Below are 18,097 nucleotides of genomic sequence, written 5' to 3'. Positions count from 1 at the left end.
AAAAAAACAAAGAGCTTCCACTGCTAATATAAAACTTTTTTTTTTGAGCTACACAAAAATACAAAGCAACATATTTGCTACATTCATAGGTGATATGTTTGTAAAATTTTATTCCTTAATCCACAGTTACATTAAATTTTTGTGTATGTTCTGTAGAACAATGTTCTACTCATTTATGTATTTGGAAGACACGTTTGAAAATTGGGGGAAAAAAGCCTTTTCATATTATAATAGGAATTCATTTCCCCAGAACATTTTAAATCCCTAATTATGGTTTAATTTTTTTGTACCCCTATGAGTTTTATTAAATAGAAAAATGCTTATTTTGTGAAAGCTTTAAAGTAATTTAGTAAAGCAGTCAATAGTAAGGCAGTGGTTTAGTAAGTTAAGATTTATCTGTGCAGTGAAACATGGCCTTTAATGGGGGAGAATTATATGTATCAATAAGAGAAGAATTCACAATTATCAAAAGGAGGTTGCCATGCATAGGATAATTACAAATTTTTTTTTTTTTTTGTAATTACAAAAACAACTATACACTTATGTATATTTACATTTAGAAGTCTGGAGGCTTTAACGAACCCAACTTTTTTTTTTTTTAAATAAAGTTACTTTCTTTAAGTTTATTTGAGAGAGAAAGAGAGCAAGCAAGCATGCAGGGGAGAGAAAGAGAGGGAGGGAGGGAGGGAGAGAACCCTGAGCAGGCTCTGTATTTCTCTGCACAGAACCCGATGTGGGGCTTAAACTCACATCCTGGGCTATTTTTTTTTTTTTTCATAAAGTTATTTTTTTTTTAAGTTTATTTAATTTAAGGCGGGGGGTGGGGGAGAGAGCGAGAGCAAACGAGAGAGAACTCCAAGCAGGCTCTGTAGTATCAGCACAGAGCCTAACTCAAGGTTTGAACTCACCAACTATGAGATCATGCCCTGAGCTGAAATCGAGAGTCAGATGCTTAACCGACTGAGCCACCTGGGTGCCGTCATATCCAACTATTAATAGAGGTTAATTCTGAGTAGTTAACTCTGATGAGGTTGGATTAGGAGAAAAGTGGCAAGAGGAGATTTTCACTTGTAACATTTCTGTGTTATATTTACTGCAAGTATATTTACTGTAAGAAATACTGTATGTATTTCTTTTGCATTAAAAAGAAGGAGTTTTTGAGTTCCTTATTTTATTTCTTAAGGTGAAATTTGCAGGCGGTGAAATGGAGAGATCTTAATTATGTGTATCATTGGCTGAGTTTTCCCAAATTTGTATAGCTGTGTGGTTAAGATCCACCTCAATCAAGATAGAAAGATGTCCATAATTGTCCCTAATTCTATATAAAGCTATTTCATTCTTTTTTAATAGCTGCATACTTAAAAAAATTTTTTTATCCTTCTGTTGATGGACATTTCATTATTACCAACAGTAAATATTCTTAAGATGTTTCTTTGTGTACTTGCATAAGCATGTCTACAAGATAAATTGGTACCCCATGGAATTACTGGTTCATTGGTCTGTGCATATTTTAGTTTGAGACCTATTGCCTTCTAAAACGTTTTACCAGTCAGGAGCACCTGGGTGGCTCAGTTGGTTAAGTGTCTGACTTCAGCTCAGGTCATGATCTCATCTCATGGCCGGTGAGTTCCAGCCCCGAGTTGAGCTGTGGGCTGACAGCTCAGAACCTGGAACCTACTTGGATTCTGTGTCTCCCTCTCTCTTGCCCCTCCCCGACTTGTGCGCTCACGCGTGCACACTCTCTCGCTCGCTCTTTCACTCTCCCTCTCTCTCAAAAATCAACGTTAAAAAATAAAAAAAATAAGTTTTACCAGTTAATGTTTCTAGCAATATATGAGAGATTCTTAGATCTTAATTCTTTTTCTCTCTTTTAATGTTTCTTTATTTTTGAGAGAGAGAGCAAGAGAGAGACAGAATGTGAGCAGGGGAGGGGCAAAGAGAGGGAAACACAGAATTCAAAGCAGGCTCCAGGCTCCACACTGACAGCCCAATGCAGGGCTTGAACCCACGAACCACGAGATCATGCCCTGAGCCGAAGTTGGACACTCAGTCGACTGAGCCACCCAGGTGCCCCTCAGATCTTTTATTCTTGCTAATACTGGCTATGTTAGCTCTTTTAAAATGTGCAGATAATTTAATTATTTTCTGAATTTAGCAACCCTTTCATCCTGTTCCTTGTAGTGATCTAGGCTACTCATCAGAACATTTGTGAACTAAAAAACACAAATGATGAGTTACAACAGGAAAGTATTCAAAAGTCATTTAGGAGAATAGATTCACATACCTACCTTTCACTTCTAAAAGGAGCAAATCCATTCTTTTTTGTTTTTAAAATTCATTATCACTATTATTACCTTATGAGTTTCCACTATGAAAAATGAGGAAGTTCTTAAATTTTATCCCCTAAAACCTCCACCAGCCAGTTTTTATTTACTGTGTTCTTTAGCATTGTGGAGGTTTATAACATTGTTATTCTAGAAGCACAATTCAAATGGATGCAGTGCTTACTTTTAATTCTAATAGTTCATTTCTGAGTTGTCTTGATTGCTCTCTTGGTTAGCAAGTACAGTCCTTTATCAGGTGTGCAGCCCGTCTGCTTCCCGTCTCCAAAATAAGTATTCTCCTCTCCAAAGTATTTACTTTCTTGCTTGAGAATTGCCTGTTGCCTTTATATTTAAACAATAGGTTGACTGGTAGTGGTTTCAGGTCCCATGTTATTTCCCTTAACACTTTGTAGACATTGCTTTTACAGCGTCAGGGCGTCAAGTGTTGCTGTGAAGAAATCAGAGGCCGGGGCACCTGGGTGGCTCAGTTGGATAAGCCTCTGACTTCAGCTCTGGTCATGATCTTGAGCTTTGTGGGTTTGAGCCCTACATTGGGTCTGTGCTGACAGCTGGGAGCCTGGAGCCTGCTTCAGATTCTGTGTCTCCCTCTCCCTCTGCCCCTCCCCTGTTCACACTCTGTCTCTCTCTCCAAAATAAACATTAAAAAAAAAAAATTCAGAGGCCAAAAAAACATCCTGTCTCCCAGCCCCCCACAAGAGTAGTTTTTACTTGGAGATCTATGAATTCATCATTGAACTTTAGAAACTGGGCTGGGATATAGCTTGATTTTCACTATTCTCTCTTGCTCTTTAGTCAAACAGTATAACTTTTTAGTTACAAGTCCACCAGTAGTTCTGTGAATATTTTTGTTGTACTTTTCTGTATTCTCTATTATAAGGACCCTAGGACTCTGTAGGTTGGATCTCCAGTGCAGGTATTCCTGTGTTGGGGCACCCCAAGACAACCAACCCTCAGGTGCTGTGATTGACAAGAATGAGTCAGGATTCAGTATGTTGTAGTGCTCCTGGGGAAGACTGATTACACAAAAGGATACAAAAGCAAATCTAGAAGGGAAAGGTGCATGGGGCAAAGTCTGGAAGAAGTCAGGCACAAGCTTCCAAGAGTCTTCTCCCCGATGGACTTATTAGAACATGCTTAATTCCTCTAGCAACAAATTGTGACACGAGTAAAATAGTTGCCCAGGAGGGCAGCTCATTAGAGACTAGACCCAGTGGCCAAGGTTTTTATTGGGCGCTGGTCATGTGATCACCCTCTGCCCAGCATGTACCAAAATTTCAGGCTCCCAAAAGGGAAACAGGTGTTCAGAATAAAGCACATTGCTTATACAAACAGTTTAGGAATGCCCTATCACGAAGATGGAGCCGAAGGTGAAGAAGGAAGCTCCTGTTCCTCCCAAAGCTGAAGCCAAAGGAAGGGCTTTGAAGGCGAAGAAAGCAGTGCTGAAAGGTGTCCACAGTCATAAAAAAAAAAAAAAAGAAGATCCGCACGGCATTTACCTTCCGATGGCCCAAGACACCGCATCTCCGAAAGCAGCCCAAATATCCTCAAAAGAGCGCCCCCAGGAGGAACAAGCTTGACCGCTATGCCATCATCAAGTTTCCCCTAACTGCCAAGTCAGCCATGAAGAAAATAGAAGACAACAACACTCTTGTGTTTATTGTGGATGTCAAGGCCAACAAGCACCAGATCAAACAGGCTGTAAAGAAGCTCTATGACATTGACATTGTCAAGGTCAACACTCTGATCAGGCCCAATGGAGAAAAGAAAGCATATGTTCCATTGGCTCCTGACTATGATACTTTGGATGTTGCCAACAAAATTGGGATCATCTAAACTGAGTCCAGCTGGCTAAATCTAAATATAAATTTTTTCAACAACAAAAACAAACAGTTTAGTAGGGAAGGTTTTAAATCAGTGTTGGGAACTGTTTCTCACAGTCTTTTCCAGATGCCAACCAAGGGCGGACCTTGCAAACAGGCCTTTCTAAAAATAGCCGTCTGAAGCCTGTTGTGTTCTTATTTCAGAGGCTTTATTATCATTTTATTTCCCAGTTCTCTATTTTGTTTTTTTTTGAAACCCTCTCTTATCTCGGTTACACAACAGAAGTTAAGAACATTGCGTTAACGGATTGAAAGTATTTATTTTGAGAGTGCTAGTGCACGAGCAGGGGAGGGGCACAGACAGGGAGACAGAGGATCCCAAGCAGGCTCCATGCTATCAGTACAGAGCCCGACGCAGGGCTCGAACTCACAAACTATGAGATCATGACCTGAGCCAAAATCAAGAGTTGGACACTTAACTAAGCCACCCAAGTGCCCCACTATTTTCTGTTTTTTATCTTGTTTTTCTTATATACCATTTTTGAATTATTCCTTTTACTTATTTTTAAAAGTACAAAGACATATTTGGAGTTTTTTTCCTTGGGTTTTTGTTTGTGTTTTGGTGTTGTAATATTGTTTTGGCTCCTACCTATGTATAGGTCCCATGTTGAATGAATCTTTTCTGTTTATTATTCATTGAGTAGAAGCAGTTACATTCACATAGCTTCATCTCCTTTGTAGTTTGCTCAAAAATGTTATAGAATACTCTGGTTTCTCTTCAGATCGCATAAAAATGTTATAGAACGGGGTAAAATGTGTCCCTAGACGACTAAACAGATGTGTTTTCTGGAAATGCTTTCACCAAGTTTTCTCTAGCAGCAAATTTCTAGTCCTGGTGAGTGGAGCTGATAAAGGTTGAGGCTTTCTGTGAAGACTTCTAGCTCACAGCTTTTTTTGTACGGGCTTTAAATTGTGTTTCTGCCTCGTTGACTCTGGCGAGGAGCATTGCTCTTGGTTGCTCTTCCCCTTCCCTTAGCTTCTTCCAGGAAGTTTATCCAGATTTCTCAGGGAAACACAGACACCTGCTTGCCAGGGTTGACAGTCCTGTTCCTCTTTCAGCTTTATATGCTGTGAATGGGGTACTGACAAGACCTTCTCAGATCGTCTTTTCTCCACCTGGACCCCCCTGTCCTGGTTCTGAGTAGTAAATACTTGATTAGGCCTCCAGGAGCCTTTCCTTTTCATACCCTGTTGAGGAACTAGGTTTGATCCACATTTCCCTTTGTCAGGCAATTATTCCTCCTCATTGGGAATATAGCTAGCTGTTCCTTAGTTTTATTATAAGCGGCATGTCCTTCTCGGATTGATTTGTTTTTCTCCATTTCTGCAGACTTCAGAAACAGAAATACACACACTTACTCCTACTCTTTTACAAGATATCATACAGTTACTGAAAATACCAAAACAGGGGCGCCTGGGTGCCTCAGTCGGTTAAGCGTCAGACTTTGGCTCAGCTCGTGATCCTGCGGTCCATGGATTCGAGCCCCACATTGGGCTCTGCTGTCGACACAGAGCCTGCTTCAGATCCTCTGTCCTCTCTTTCTTCCCCTCCTCTGCTCGTGTGCATGTGCTCACTCTCTCTCTCTTTCTCTCTCTCTCTCTCTCTCTCTCTCTCTCTCTCTCTCTCAAAAATAAGCATTTAAAATTAAAAAATCAAAACATAGAGGTTAAACTTTGTTTGTAGATAGTGAGCAATTTTAAAAGTAATTTCTCACCATAAATTCAGTTTCCCTCAGGTTACTTAACAGGATACTTAACATGATACTTAATACTGATGAAGTATATTTTAATGTTGGGAAGATCTTATCATTTGCAACATAATGAAATTGAACATTATGGTGATGTTCATTTGATGGTATCCATGCTGCATTTGATGGTATCCATGTCAACTTTAGTGAAAAACCTAGAAGAAAATTGAATGTCAGCCTTCACTTGATATAAGAGTGTTTTTAGGGGCACCTGGGTGGCTCGGTTGGTTAAGCGTCCAATTCTTGATTGCGGCTCACGTCAGGATCTCACGGTTTCTGGGATCAAGCCTCACATAGGGCTCTGCACTGACAGCAAGGAGCTTGCTTGGGATTCTCTGTCTCCCCCTCTCTCTGCCCCTTCTTCTCTCTCTCACTCTCTCTTTTTCAAAATAAATAAATAAACTTATTTTTAAAAAAGTGTTTTAACATCCTGTCCCAAACAGCATTTTCTAAAGACTGCATTTAGATTAGTAGAATTTTTGAGGTTAATATTCAGTTCATAATTTTTAAGAACCTCTCCATTTTTTTTAATAGTGTACCTCCCTTTTTGACAAAAATCTCAACAAAATATTTTTTAGCAGTTATGAAAATTTTTTCTTTCCTTCACAACTGAATAACTAATCCAGTAGCATAAATCTCTGGAGATCCAAAGGAGGCCAGATTTGCCTCTCTCAGCCTGCGTGATTTCTATCTTTCTTATCTTGCTAGTATCAGCACTTTAATATTTCAATTACTATTTATATGAAATAATATGGTACATGCAATAGAATACTCCAGCAATTGCACAAACATTTATGATGAAAACAGATGGCAACCCTGCTGAAAAATATTTGTTGGAATGCAGTAATATGTAACATCTTAAAATTATATTCATTATCTCCTGTTTGGTGTAGAGTTGCTAATATGTGCAGTTAAAAAGTGCCAAATAAATAAGTTTATGTTTTCATTTATGTTTTAGTGGGACATTCTCATAATCTCAGTTTTTAGTTCATAGACCCCTCATTTTTAAAGCTATTTTAATATTTTTTTCTTAATCAGAGTACCTTCATTCTATTTTCCCTTTTATTTGTATGACTGTGCGATCAGAAAATCCACTTCAATGGTGTTGATTTATTCCTTTATTTGTAAACATTGCAATAAAAAGTCAAGCTTTTGGCAGGTTTTATGGCCCTGCATCAACTTTGACATGTCCTTTTATCTTTCCTGCCTAAAACTCTCCCCTGCAGGAAAGCTGAATTACACTTTGATACTTGTTTTTGTACAGTTGGTCCTAGTGTTGAGGGATCTCCAAGACCACTCCCTGGTTTGATGACTCTCTAGTATGACTCCTAGGATTCAGCATTATTTGTGACTATGATTTATTGCAGTGAAGTCATCTGAAGCAGAATCAGTGAAAGGAAGGGGCACGTGGGAAAAAGTACAGGGTAAACCAGTTGAAAGCTTTACAGAATTCTCTTCCAGTGGAGTCACACAGGAAACAGTTCCCTCAGCAACAGGTTTGACAACATGAGATGTTACCAGCCAGAGAAATTTATGAGAGGCTCAGTGACCAGGATTCTTATTCGGGGGTGATCATGTAGGCACCCCCTGCCTGGTACCTTATTATTTATACAGACAATTTAAGCATAGTGAGCTATTCTTGTCAGGTAACCGTGAGTACCCGCTTGAAATCTAAGTTCCCAGGTGCCAGCCAAGGACCAACCTTATAGCCATGCCTTCCCAAGGAAGGCTAGCTATTCAGGCTTGCTATGTTAACTCTGTTTTTTTCTTTGTTTCAAGTTTTAATTTAAATTCTAGTTAACATATAATATGATATTGGTTTCTGGAGTAGAATTTAGTAATTCATCACTTATGTATAGCACCCAATGCTCATCACAAGTGTCCTCCTTAATACCCATCATCCATTTAGCCCATCCCCCACTGTCCTCTCCTCCAGCAGTCCTCAGTTTCTCCTTTATAGTTAAGAGTGTCTTAAGGTTTGCTTCCCTCTCTCTCTTTTTTTTTCTTTCCTTTCCCTGTGTTCATCTGTTTGGTTTCTTAAATTCCACATGTGAGTGAAATCATATGGTATTTGTCTTTCTCTGGTTGAACTTATTTTGTTCAGCGTAATACACTCTGGCTCCATCCATGTCATTGCAAATGGCAGGATTTCATTATTTTTTCCATAGTCTTTCCTTCTGTCCTCTCCGTGAAGTGGTTATCCCCATAAAATATTGTGATTCACACTACGAGTTTCCATGCCACAAGACATTTTTTGAATTGGTGCTATGTGGAGGACCCAAGGTTTTACAAAGATGAATGAAACGTAGTTGTTTCATTTAAAAACAGAAAACTTTGGTGTGAGTCAGACCGTTAACAGTGAAGGTGTACATGAAGTGCCATCAGAGCACAGAATAGGAATGACTGAGTAAAAGAAAATTAGTAAAGGTTTTCTGCAAGTGGATGTTATTTCATTGGAGACTTGAAAGTGAGCAGGCAGTAGGCTGATGAGGTAAGATGGGGAAGGGTATGCAAGGTGGAGAGAAAGAAGTATGGGGGTGTGAAAATGTAAGGTGGCTCATGACAAAAGTGATCAGGTTTGTCTATTCAGTTGCTTTTGCAGAGAGGTTGGTGAAAGATGAGGTTGAAAAAGTTAGGGGAGGCTGGCTGTCAAATGTAAAAAGATTTTTTCAACTAAGGAATATTTAGGTTGTTTTTGTTTTTGTTTTTGTTTTGCGCAGAACATAGGAGCTAAAGAATATTGGTGGTGCATAAAGTTGTTTTTCAAACTGCATGCAGATCACGATCCATTAGTAGGTTGTAAAATCAATATAATGTCTTTTTAGTATTTTATAAAAGAAATGGGATATTATTTTGTAACGTATCCTAGTGCATTGCACACAGTGAAGATGTTTCATGAAACATTTGATAGATACACACACACCTACATATGTGTACTGGGTTGTGATAATAAGTGCATTTGTAACATTGGGTTGCAGTCCAAAAAGTTTGAAAAAATTTTTGAAAGCAGATGAATTGCAAGACTGTAAACCAACCATTTCAGAGTGTTGTATTTCCAATGATATGGTGACCTAGATAACCTGAAAATGTTTCTGCTACACACAACCTAGGAATACTAAATAAAAAATAGGCCAGAAGATGCACACCTGGGTGGTTGAGAATGTGAGTGAGATATTCAGGGATTAGAATGAAGAGTAACTGAAAACAAAGCATGTGAGCTCATATTTAGGGTTGGGGGATGTGGGAGGGGAGGTAGTTAGTTGGTCTCCTAAATCTAGGGCCTTTTTCTTTTGTTGGTGTGTGTGTGTGTGTGTGTGTGTGTGTGTGTGTGTTAGAGCACGAGCAGGGGAGAGGGAAAGAGGGAATCTTAAGCAGGCTCCACACCTGGCACGGAGCCCCACATGGGGCTTGATCCCATGATGTTGGGATCTTGAGACAAAATCAAGAGTCAGATGCTCAGCCGACCGAGCCACCCAGGCTCCCCTAGGGCCTTTCATTTTAATAAGAGGCTATTAACCCTAGGAGCTGAGAAGTATCCAGCAGTCAGTGCAAGGCAATAATCAGGAGTTGATCTCTCTTGTCTTAGGATCTGGGTTGAAGAAGACAAATCTGAGAATGTGGAACTATGGTTCATACCTCATAAAGGTTTGGAATTCAAATTCATACTACCCAAGTGGTCTTGAAACCTGCAGTCTAGGAAATTAACATAAAAATATGATCCCAAGCCAGTTCATGAGGTGCTTGGCAAAAGCCAGGCAAAACCACCCTTGAGTGACACACATTCAGTGCTGGCCATACACATTTCTCATGGTTGAATGCTATATACTAAGATTCAAACCTCCATAAGTGAGAACAGCATATACAGCAAATTGAAGGATCCTATTTCCCCCTGAACTTTAGCAGAGTAGAGCTCTCTGGTAGAAACTTAAAAAATTTTTTTTTAATGTTTATTTATTATTGAGAGAAAGAGAGCGAGCATGAGCATGGGAGGGGCAGACACAGAATCTGAAGCAGGCTCCAGGCTCTGAGCTGTCAGCACAGAGCCCGACGCGGGGCTCAAACTCACAAACTGCGAGATCATGACCTGAGCCAAAGTTGGATGCTTAACCGACTGAGCCACCCAGACGCCCCTCTGGTAGCAACTTTAATTTTATTTTATTATTTTTTTTTTCAACGTTTATTTATTTTTGGGACAGACAGAGACAGAGCATGAACGGGGGAGGGGCAGAGAGAGAGGGAGACACAGAATCGGAAACAGGCTCCAGGCTCCGAGCCATCAGCCCAGAGCCTGACGCGGGGCTCGAACTCCCGGACCGCGAGATCGTGACCTGGCTGAAGTCGGACGCTTAACCGACTGCGCCATCCAGGCGCCCCAGGTAGCAACTTTAAAATCAGAGTTTTTAGGGGTGTCTGGGTGGCTCAGTCAGTTAGGCATCCGACTTCGGCTCAGGTCATGATCTCACTGTTCACAGGTTAAAGCCCCATGTGGGGCTCTGTGCTGACAGCTCAGAGCCTGGAGCCTGCTTCAGGGTTCTGTGTCTCCCTCTCTTTCTGCCCTTCCCCTGCTCACGCTGTCTGTCTGTCTGTCTGTCTCTCTCTCTCTCTCTCTCTCTCTCTCTCAAAAATAAATAAATATTTAAAAAATAGATTTGGGGCTCCTGGGTGGCTGGTTATGCATCCAACTTTGGCTCAGGGCATGATCTCGCAGTCCGTGAGTTTGAACCCTGCATCAGGCTCTGTGTTGACAGCTGAGAGTCTGGAGCCTGCTTCAGATTCTGCATCTCCCTCTCTCTCTGCCCCTCCCCTGCTTGTGCTCTGTCTCTCTTTGTCTCTCAAATGAATGTTAAAAAAAAGAAAAAAAAAGAATAGAAATAATGGGGGAAAGACAGTATTCAAAAGTGTAATACTAAGAATTTTCCAGGATTTATAAAAGACATGTAAGAAGTACAATGAGTCTGAAGCCAAAAATAAAAATAATTCCATGTCTACTTCAGAATGAAACTGCAGAATGCCAAAGACATAAAGAAGATCTGAAAATAGTCGAGGGTGAAAAAGCCAAAAAGCTATTTCAGTAATTAAGTCAAGAGCTGATGTAGGTCCAGTGTTGGAGGATGGGTCCAGAAGACCTGTCGGAGAATTAGAGGTGGCATGATTTGGTAATGCAATATATGTCGAGTAAGGAGGTTTAGGAAAAAAGGGATTTAAAATAATGTTGAGACTTCCGGTTTGGGTATTGAGGCAGATGACACTCTGTTCAAGATTGGCAACAGAAGGATTGGAAGATTTGGGATGTGCTAAGGATGAAGGAGTGATTCAGAGAAAGGTAACATTGTTTAGGACTTGGTAAGCTTGAAGTGACTAGGGGACACCTACATACAGTTACCTGCAGGTGATGAGAAATACCAGTCCAGGGTCCTAAAAGCCCATACATACGAGTACACAGGTCATTTTTGTAAGTCATTATTGAAATACTGAGATTGCCAAGGGGTAGAATGCAAGGTGAGAAGAAATGCAGTATGTTTTGGAATGTGGGGAATAGACCTCTTCAAGACGTAGATCGAAAATGAACAGTGAGAATGTAAGACAGGAGTGGAATAAAGCTGAGAAGCTTAGTGAGATTTGACCATTGGGAGATTATCGAAGGAAGACAGGACACACACAGTTATGCTGCAAGGAGTTTTGACAACACCTGTGAGATGTTGCCAACCAGGGTGGCTCATCAGAGACTCAGTGCTTACGATTTTTATTTGGGGCCAATCACCTAGGCACCCCCTGACTTTTGAAAAAGTCTTTTCTGTGTGTTAGAAGTGACCCCCAGGTGTTAGTTGTCTAAGGAGTGCATGGGAAGTGAGAAATTGGAAAACACTCAAAAAAGTTGGACAGTAAAGGAAGACTAAAAGACATCTTTGTTTTAAAATACGAACGGTTTACCATGCAGCAGTTTATCATTTTAGAAATGTTTTATTGTCTGTTTAGGGCCTTTTTTAGTCTTTGAAGACAGGGACTTTATTTTTCTTCCCTCCTAATGCTGTTATGAAAACAGCAATGCTCATTAAATGAGTAAGCAGTTTTTGGTGCCACTTTATTGCCTTCCACCAGATGGACATCTTTCTATTTTTTTCTTTTCTCAAGTGTGTCCCACCCCGCTCTCTAAACTACTTTCTCTGTATTCAGCTTTTTTTTTTTAGCTTGCTTTTTCTTAGTTATCCATTAGTGGGATTATCTTAGGACAGTCAAGACTAAAGAGGTTTTAAGGGTTTAGATTGAGACATTAAATAGTTTGGTTGGGGGTGTATTACTCTGTTAAATTGCTCATCTTACATCCCTAGGAGGAATATAAAAAAACAGCAGTGTGAAGCAGTTGTGGGAGCACAGTGTGGCAACGCAGTGTTAAGAGGAGCCCATGTCTACGTTCCCGGAATTGTGTCAGCTTCGAAATGTAAGTATAATGTTTAACCGTCTCTGTAAAATAAAAGATTCTTTAAAATCCGTGTACATGATCAAATGGAAACTTTATTTAACTATCACTCAGATGCATTTCAAGTTTATCGGATATTTTCCAAGTTTTACGTTTGGGATAGCCAGCGAGAGATTTATCTGATACGGTGTAACAAATTTGGCATCCACGTAAGGTCTGCCAGTTTTTTCCTTTCCTTATAAGGGTATGTGAGATGATCTTCAGAGGACTGTTACTGATTAATAGAGTGTAAGATGTCAGTGAGATTTTATTTTGTATTCTTAAGTCCATTGCCCTCAGACTTCTGTTGTCACTGTGTGGGTAACCTTCAGTACCTGGAATTTTAATATTGGAGTAAAAGTCAATATTCTTAATTTACTCACTCAGTTGATGACCTGTTACATTATGCTTAGTAAGTTAGTCACTGTGGTTCAGTCCTAATTTATTGGGCTTGAAATCAAGAGACAGGGGTTTTGATCTCTTGGTAAGTTATTCAGTCTGTGGGCTTCAGTTATCTTGTCTGTGAAATAAATAACTTGACCTACATTAGTGTATGCTAAACTACTGCCCACTGGCCAAGTCTGGCCCATGTCTGCTTTTGCGTGGCTCACAACTGAAAATGGTTTTTCCATTTTTAAAAGATTGTTTTAAAACGCAGAATATGCCAGTAGACTTGATGTGGCTCACAAAGCCTCAGCTGCTTACCACCTTTACAGAAAAAGGTCACTGACCCCTGATCTGTGTGAACAGTTCTAGCTCAAGCTGATCTGCTACTCACTACTGTGGTCAAGTTAATGGGCTAGACAAATTTGTGGCAGGCTAGGTCTAAGAAGAAGTGGAATACAATTTCCCATTTTGAAAGTCATCAGGATGTGTTACTGAAATTAATGAAATGACTATAAAAATTAGACTTAACCATAGAAATAAATTCTGTACTCTGTAGTTTCAAGGTGTTGTGAGTACATACACATGTATATGTATGTGCGTGTATATGTGCACACATACATATATATACACACATGCACACACATGTATATATATATATATATATGAATGAATGTTTGTGCTTATCATTTATATCCCTGCTGTAACTGCTATAATAGGAAACCTGCAAAGAAATAACAGGGTTGTGGGATTTAGAAAAATTTCTTTAAGGGATTTTAGTATACTTTTTTGAGGAATCGTTTTAAAAAAAAAGTGAAAACGGAGGGAGAGGAATGGGGATGTGGGGTGAGGGGAGGAGAAAGAGAGAGAGAGGGAGAGAGGGAGGGAGGGAGGGTCCCAAGTAGGCTCCGCTCTGTTGGCACATAGCCCAACGTGGGGCTAAAACTCATGAACCGTGAGATCGTGACCTGAGACGAAATCAAGAGTCAGGCCCTCAACAGGTGCCCTGGGATCTTTTTAAAGGAACCTTAGAACTTTGAGGATTGAGCCAAAGATACCAAAATTTAAATGAAATTTTTTAGGGAATGTTAGGTTTGGAGAAAATAATTCAAGTAGGAGATACCTTCCTTTTCTGCTTAGCTAAATTCTTCCAATTTAGATAGAATGTTTTGAAGACTTTTGTTTTTTTGTTTTCCTAGAAAAAAGTCTTCAGTTAGATTTATTGTTACAGAACATTTAAAAGCAAAAAGCAGTATTTTCTGTAAGGGGTTATTTTGAGATAATGAGCCAGTTTAGACCTCCATACCCACTCGTGATGCCCTTTCATGTCCCTAGTCCAGCTTAAAGAATGTTCACTATTCTCCTACCAAAACAGAGTTTAATTAGTATCATCTGATTTTCTTCTTTCTTAGTTATGAAAGCTGGAGATGTTATTTCTGTATACTCTGATATTAAAGGCAAATGTAAGAAAGGAGCCAAAGAATTTGATGGAACGAAAGTATTTCTTGGCAATGGGATTTCTGAGCTAAGCCGCAAAGAAATCTTCAATGGGCTACCTGAACTGAAGTATGTCGTCAAGTTTTGTTTGGGGGAAATGTACATCCTTTCTGGTGATTCAAGGAAAATAAAAACAATGTCAAAAATAGATCTAGTTGCATTATAAAATTTTGTTGGTATAAATTCAACTGGAAAATAATCGTTGAGTGCGTATTTCCATGGTTTTTGAAAAATTGCTTTTAGGTGAAAGAGTAGGCGTTTAGATTAAAGGGCCCTGAGTAATCACATAGTCACACTGTAGTTGTCATTTTCAGTTTTCCTTGTGAATTTTATTGATTTAAAAATTGTTGCATCTTTGGGGGAACAGTACTCATCTTGAAAAAGGATAAATTGTGACCTATCCAGAGCTTTTTAAACAATCTGACTTTGTGAAAGGAAAAGCTTATGATTTTAATAAAAATTAAAAAGCAAAAAATTTATATGAAAAGAAATTTTTACCAGAAAGCCACATGGCTACTTGTGGTCAAGGATTAGTGTTTGGATTTACTCAAACCAAATTAAGATACAGTTATTGTTAAATCATCTCAGGTTGCTCCTGGCTCTAAACACATCAAATCTGTGGGCAGTCCAGAGTCTGCTTTTGCTTCACGTTTCGGCCTAAACTGTTTAAGGAGTTCTGTGGACAGCTCCATTACCCCACCGCTGACAGCTGATGTAGAGGTACTGAAAGCTGTGCGTTTATCCGCGGAGAACTGGACCATGTCCCTGATTCCTGGAACAGTTTTCATGTTGCAGTGATTTGGGTTTATGATTGAAATTACTTCTTCAGAAGTAACAGATTATTGGATTAGCTAACTCTGGAAAGCAGGCACTTTCCAAATGGCCAAGAGCAAATATTTTATTCTTAGATGGCTTATGAATATGAAGATAAAGCATATGTATGTTGTGTTTTTCTTTGGGTCTGAAATAGGGAATCAATGCTTTGACTGCCTCCTTCAGTTCTGTTGTTAGTACACGCCTCATCCTCTTTGTGTGTGTGTGTGTGTGTGTGTGTGTGTGTGTGTGTGTGTGACTGGCTTCATTTTTTTTTTTTCCTGAAGAATAATTGACATACAATATTGTATTTCAGGTATACAGCACAGTGATTCAGTATTTATATGCATTAGAAAATGGTCACCACAATAAGGTGTTACCATCTGTGGTCATGCAGAGTTGTAACAATATTATTGACTATCTTTCCTATGGCATACCTTACATCCCCATGTTTTATTGATAACTATTTTATTTTTTAAATTTCCTTCAGGTTTATTTATTTATTTTTGAGAGAGAGTGAGTGAGTACAAGCGAGGGAGGGGCAGAGAGAGAGAGATCAGGAGACACAGAACCCGAAGCAGGTTCCAGGCTCTGAGCTGTCAGCTCAGAGCCCGACATGGGGCTGGAACCCACAAACCATGAGCTAATGACCTGAGCCAAGGTCAGACCCTTAACCAACTGGGCTACCCAGGCACCACTTTTGATAACTTATTTAATCTTATTTGTAACTTATTTAACCCCCATAACTTGATCCTGGTAACTGATTTATAGCTGGAAAATTAATCCTTTTCACCTATTTTATTCATTACTGTCACCCCCTTGCCTGTCGTACCCATCAGTTCTCTGTATCTATGATTCTGTTTCTATTTTGTTTCGTTTGTTCATTTGTTTTTTAGATCCCACATACAGTGAAATCATAACAGTATTTGTCTTTATCTGACTTACTTCGCTTAGCATAGTACACTTGCGGGCCATCCATGTTGTCATGAACGGCAAGATTTCATTCTTTTTTGTGACTAATATTCCTGTGTGTATATGTATATATACCACATTTTCTTAATCCATTCATCTATCAGTGGGCACTTTTCTTCTTGTGATTGATTTCTAGTTTCTTGCAACTGATTTCTACTTTGATACTGCTGTGTAGGAAGAGAAGCTTGATGTGATTTCAGTCTTGTTAAATGTTAAATTTATTGAGATTTGTTTTGTGGCCTAACGTGGTGTATCTAGGAAAATGTTACATGTACACTTGAGAAAAATGTGTAGTCTGCTGTTTGGGGATGGAATATCCTGTATCAAGTCGATCTGGTTTGATGTGTTCTTAACAGCTGTTATTGGATTATTTTCTGTCTGGATGATCTATCCATTGATGTATGTGTGGTGTTAAAGTCCCCTATTATTACTGTTATTAATGATTCTCTTTATGATTATTTAATGTGCTTCTTTGTCTCGTTACAGCCTTTTTGTTTTAAAGTCTTTTTTGTTTCATATAAGTCTTGCTACCCCAGCTTTCTTTTAGTTTTCATTTGCATGGAATATTTTTTTGTAGCCTTTTACTTTCAGTCAGTATTTGTCTTTGGGTCTGAAGTGAATCTCTTGTAGTTAGCATATAGATGGGTCTTGTTTTTTAGCCATTCATTCATGCTATGTGTTTGAAAAAAATTTTTTTTAGTTTATTTATTTTGAGAGACAGTGCGAGTGGGGGAGGGGCAGAGAGAGAGGGAGAGAGAGAATCTCAACTAGCCTCCCCAGCACTGTCAGTGCAGAGCCCAACATGGGGCTAGAACTCATGAAACTGCGAGATCATGATCTGAGCTGAAACCAAGAGGATGCTTAACTGACTGAGCTACCCAGGCGCCCCCACTCATTGCTTAGATCATTTATATGGTACTTATTGCCATTTTGTTACTTGTTTTCTGATTGTAATTCTTTGTTCTTCTCTTGGGACTTGATGATTTTAATATTATGCCTGGATTACTTCCTCTTTTTTGTGTGTGTACCTATTCTAGGTTTTCAGTTTGTGGTAACCATGAGATTCATACGTAATCTATGTATATAACAGTGTATTTTAAGTTGGTGATTGCTTAATTATGAACACATTCCAAAATCACTACATTCCCCACCCCCACCCACCAGCATTTTATGTTTATGCCATCATATTTTACATCTTTTTATCCTATGTATTTTTTATCTAAATTATTATAGGTATAGGTGATTTTACACTCTTGTCTTTTAACCTTCAGACTAGTTTTATAAGTGGTTGATCCACTACCTTTACTATATATTTTCGTTTACCGATGAGATTTTTTTTCTTTCATATATCTTTATTTCTAATTATGGCCTTTTCCTTTTTGTTTAAAGAAGTCCCTTTAATATTATAAATTTAATTTAGTGGTGATGATATCCTTTAGCTTTTGCTTCTCTGATAAACTCTTATCTCCCCATCAATTGTAAATGATACCCTTTCTGGGTAGAGTATTCTTGATTGTAAGCACTTTGAAAACATTGTGGCACTCACTATCTTCTGGCTTGCAAAATTTGTGCTGAGAAATTGATAGTGTGATGTGCAGGGTAGGGGTTGGGTTCCTTTATATGTAACTAATGCTTTTTTTTTTTCTTATTTTGTTGCTTTTAAGATTCTGTCTTTATGTTTTTAATTTTTGACATTTTTAATTATAATGTGTCTTGGTGGGGATATCTTTGAGTTCATCTTTTTTTGGATTCTTTGTTTTTCCTAGACCTGGATGTCTGTTTCCTTTGCCAAATTAGGGACACTTTCATCTACTATTTCTCAAATAAGTTTTCTGCCCCTTTCGCTCTCTCTTCCTCTAGAGACCCCAAGAAGGGGAATGTTAGTGCACTGATGTTGGCTTACAGGTCCCTTAAACTATCCTTGACACTTGTAATTATTTTTTCATTTTTTTTTTCAGTTTGGGTAACTTTTACTACCCTGTTTTCCAGATCACTGCTCTG

General features: G+C 39.0%; 1 protein-coding gene and 1 pseudogene across 2 annotated transcripts in view; both read left to right on the top strand.

The window, feature by feature from the left end:
• NSUN6 (NOP2/Sun RNA methyltransferase 6) overlaps positions 1-18,097 on the top strand; it is a 56,104-nt gene that overhangs the window by 5,256 nt on the left and 32,751 nt on the right. For both annotated transcript variants that reach the window (XM_047865063.1, XM_047865064.1), the window contains exons 4-5: positions 12,303-12,412; positions 14,227-14,380. In XM_047865063.1, coding sequence (XP_047721019.1) covers positions 12,303-12,412; positions 14,227-14,380 — 264 coding nt within the window. The remainder of the gene's footprint in view (positions 1-12,302; positions 12,413-14,226; positions 14,381-18,097) is intronic.
• Positions 3,701-4,316, top strand: LOC125169589 (60S ribosomal protein L23a-like; annotated as a pseudogene).

Source organism: Prionailurus viverrinus, chromosome B4 (assembly GCF_022837055.1).
Source record: "Prionailurus viverrinus isolate Anna chromosome B4, UM_Priviv_1.0, whole genome shotgun sequence".
Classification (NCBI taxonomy): Eukaryota; Metazoa; Chordata; class Mammalia; order Carnivora; family Felidae; genus Prionailurus; species Prionailurus viverrinus.
This window is presented reverse-complemented; position numbering and strand designations above follow the sequence as displayed.